We start from the raw sequence: 3,248 nt of genomic DNA, 5'->3' as shown, positions 1-3,248 counted from the left end.
GAGAGAGCGCCAGGCAAACGATCCCGGCGGAGGGAGCCCGCGCGGGGGGGGGGCTGGGGGCAGCGGTGTGGCTCCGCCCCTCGCGGTATCTGTCGTAAACCTGGCGCCGCCGGTCTAAAATAAACGCTAGCTGGAGAGAAAGGGAAGGGAGGGCTGGCGCGACGCCGCCACCTCCCCCTCCTCTTCGCCCCCTCTTCCTCCTCCTCCTCCTCCTCCTCCTCCTCCTCCTCCTGCCGGGTTCCCGCGCAGCGGCGACGGCGCTCAGCCCCCTTTTTCTCTGGACTCAACAGCAGCGTCCGCCGGGCGATCGGGAAGGGAGCCCAGTGGCTGCCCGGCGAGCCATGTCGCTCAGCCCCAAGCACACGACTCCTTTCTCCGTCTCCGACATCCTGAGTCCCATGGAGGAGACCTACAAGAAGTTCGGCGCCATGGAGGGTAGTCTGGGTGCACCTTTGGGCGTGGGAGTGGGCGCCACCGCCTACCGCCAGACCTCAAGTTCAGCCCTCCCGTCCCAGCAGCAGCACCCCATGGCAGGCCACAATACTGCCGCCTACCACCCCATGGCCCACGCGGGGGTCTCGCAGTTCGCTCACGGTTCAATGGCTGGCTATTGCAACGGCGGGCTGGGCAGCGTGGGCGACCTGGCGTCCTATCCAGACAGCGTGCGCAGCAGCACAGCAGCCTCCGGCTGGTATGGAGCCAACCCGGATCCCCGGTACCCCACGAGTAAGCGGGGAGGGGCGAGAGAGGGAGGGACTGGATCAGCTGGGGGGGTTCTCTTTGCCAGGGGTGGGGGTGTGTGCTCTGAAGGGCGTCCCATATGAAGCTCTCTTTGGGATAATGTTCTTCCTCAAGTGTCTTTTTCCCAGACCTGAGTGAGAAAATCCCAAGTTTCACAGCGTGGTGGGGGGGGGGAAGGGGAAGGAGAATTGTTGGATGTGCTCAGAGATACTCTAGAATCCCAGGGCCGAATGGTGAGGGAAAGAGGGTCCCCTTCTGTCTTAGACGGGAACCACTAATGTTAAAATTATTTTAAAATGCCACTGGTGATTGTGACCGCTGGTCTCTGTCTTCAGAGTGGCCTCTTCTCTGGTTTTTGGCCTTGATGACAACTTCTTTTAACTTGTGCCCTGTGTGCTCAGTTTCCAGGCTGATGGGGCCCTCCGGGGCCATGAACATGGCCGGTATGGGAGCTCTGTCAGGAATCGCGGAGGCTGCCAAATCCATGGGCCCCGGTCTCCACGCCACTCCGCGGAGGAAAAGAAGGGTGCTTTTCTCGCAAGCCCAGGTCTATGAACTGGAGAGGCGCTTCAAGCAGCAGAAGTACCTTTCGGCGCCCGAGAGGGAGCACCTGGCCAGCCTAATCCACCTCACGCCCACCCAGGTGAAGATCTGGTTCCAGAATCACCGCTACAAGATGAAGCGGCAAGCCAAAGACAAGGCGGCTCAGCAGCTGCAACAGCAACAGACGCCGGAGGGACCCAGCCTGTGCCAGCCGCCGGGCCCAACACAAGCCGCATCTCCGAGACGCGTGGCGGTGCCCGTCTTGGTCAAGGACGGCAAGCCCTGTCCGCACAGCGCAGCCGCCTCCGCCGCCGGCCAAGTCGCAGGCGGCGGCGGCGGCCAAGCTTCCGGCGCCGGTGGTGGCGGCGGCAGCAGCAGCGGGGCGGGCGGGAGCGCTGCTCAGCACCAGCACCCGCAGACGCAAGGGACTTCGCTGGGCCAAGGCCCGGACCTGGAGGAGATGTCTCCGAGCCCCCCGTCCTTGCACGGCCAAGTCAGCTCCCTGGCACAGATGGACGCGGCTGCCGTCGATTATAGCGGCGGCCTGGTCAATGCCAGCTTGCTCTATGGGCGGACATGGTAGTAAGTCCTCCTCCCCAGCGAATCGCGAAGTGGCTCTTCTTCCTTCTAGTATTAGGGTCCTGGATCGGCAGCTCCCCTAGCTTCTTTCCCGCCCCTTCGGGGTTCAACCTCAGCAGAGAATCTTCCCTGCTAAATTTGGGCATTGCGGAGGGAAAGGCGCCAGTCCACCCGCCCACCCGCCTCCTTTCAGCTGCTCTGGGCACCCAAAGCCAGTAGAGCCGGCGACCCACACGGGGGTCTTCAATGGCCAAGAGTAAAAAAAAAACACAGGTGGGGAACGGTCATAGGTGCTCTGTACAGTAAGTCCCTCTCAAGAGCTCCAGGGAAGAAGAAGGAAAGGCCCCGTTTCCTCCCAGACCATCCCCGAAGTGGTAACTCCAGGCAAGGAACAAGGTTACCCTGCGGCACCTAGCTGAAAAAGGCAACTAGAGAAGATCAACAACCCGCCTTCTGAAGTGCAGCTTGCTTCTGGTGAACCAAAACCGAACTACAAATAATGCTAATAATAATTTTATCTGGGAACCCCTTAAGTGCAATCTCGTCGTTACTTGATTGAGAGCTGATTGAATTGTAACTCAAGGTCGGCTGGCGAGCATTACCCGCCATTTTCACAAAAGAGAAGGGGCGACATTCGCAGAGAGGAGAGGAGAGGAGAGGGGAGGGGAGGAGACCTACTTGTATCTTTGTACCCGGTAATGATAATTTCTTTTAAAAAACAACAACAACACTGAATCTCGGGTTCAGATTGAAGAGAGGAAAAAATAACAAAGATGCTGTTGTTAAATATTATCTAGTAGGGATTTGGTTATATTATTGGCAAACAACTGTATTGCACACTACAATTCATTCCAATAAAAGGGAAATGGGCTAATGAAATGAAGATGAAATCGTCCGTAGCAAATATAATGTTGCCTCCCTGTGGATTTGTTTTTTAAATCAAAGGTACAATGCCGCAAGGAGTTTTCCTGCAGAAAGAGCACGAACAAACTTCGCGAAAAGGTGTACCTACCTCTAATTATTTTAAACTGTAATGCTTGTAAAAATGACTGAATTGCTAAGTGATTTCTTAATCGAAGGAAAAGATAGATGTTGACAAGATGCAGAATCAGTTTAAAAAAATCCTTGAATTATTTAACTGGAAGTATAGAAAACAAATCAAGAAAAAAAAAGAAGGAATTAGCCAAAATGCAAACCGTGTGAGAAACTGAAGAGGAAGAGGAAAACACTTTTGCATGAGTTTTTCTCAGATGGCATTCCTAAGAAAGAAGATTCTGTGGATATAAATATCATACCACAAAAAGCTCAAATGGTGAGAATAGTTAGGCTGCTATCCTACATTCATTTATAGGAGAAATGAATCCTGGAAGGTTTACTTTGGGGTG

General features: G+C 55.0%; 1 protein-coding gene across 1 annotated transcript; it reads left to right on the top strand.

Moving 5' to 3' along the window:
* Positions 1-341: 341 nt before the first annotated feature.
* On the top strand, positions 342-1,867 carry NKX2-4 (NK2 homeobox 4; the record flags this gene model as incomplete). Its single annotated transcript, XM_081322412.1, has 2 exons — positions 342-726; positions 1,143-1,867. 2 exons carry the CDS (start codon positions 342-344, stop codon positions 1,865-1,867), a joined length of 1,110 nt encoding a protein of 369 aa, XP_081178538.1.
* Positions 1,868-3,248: the final 1,381 nt, after the last annotated feature.

The sequence above is a fragment of the Vipera berus genome (assembly GCF_964194415.1).
Source record: "Vipera berus genome assembly, chromosome: 3".
In the NCBI taxonomy this organism is placed as follows: domain Eukaryota; kingdom Metazoa; phylum Chordata; class Lepidosauria; order Squamata; family Viperidae; genus Vipera; species Vipera berus.
Note: the sequence above shows the minus strand (reverse complement) of the source record. Positions and strands in the feature narration are given on the sequence as shown.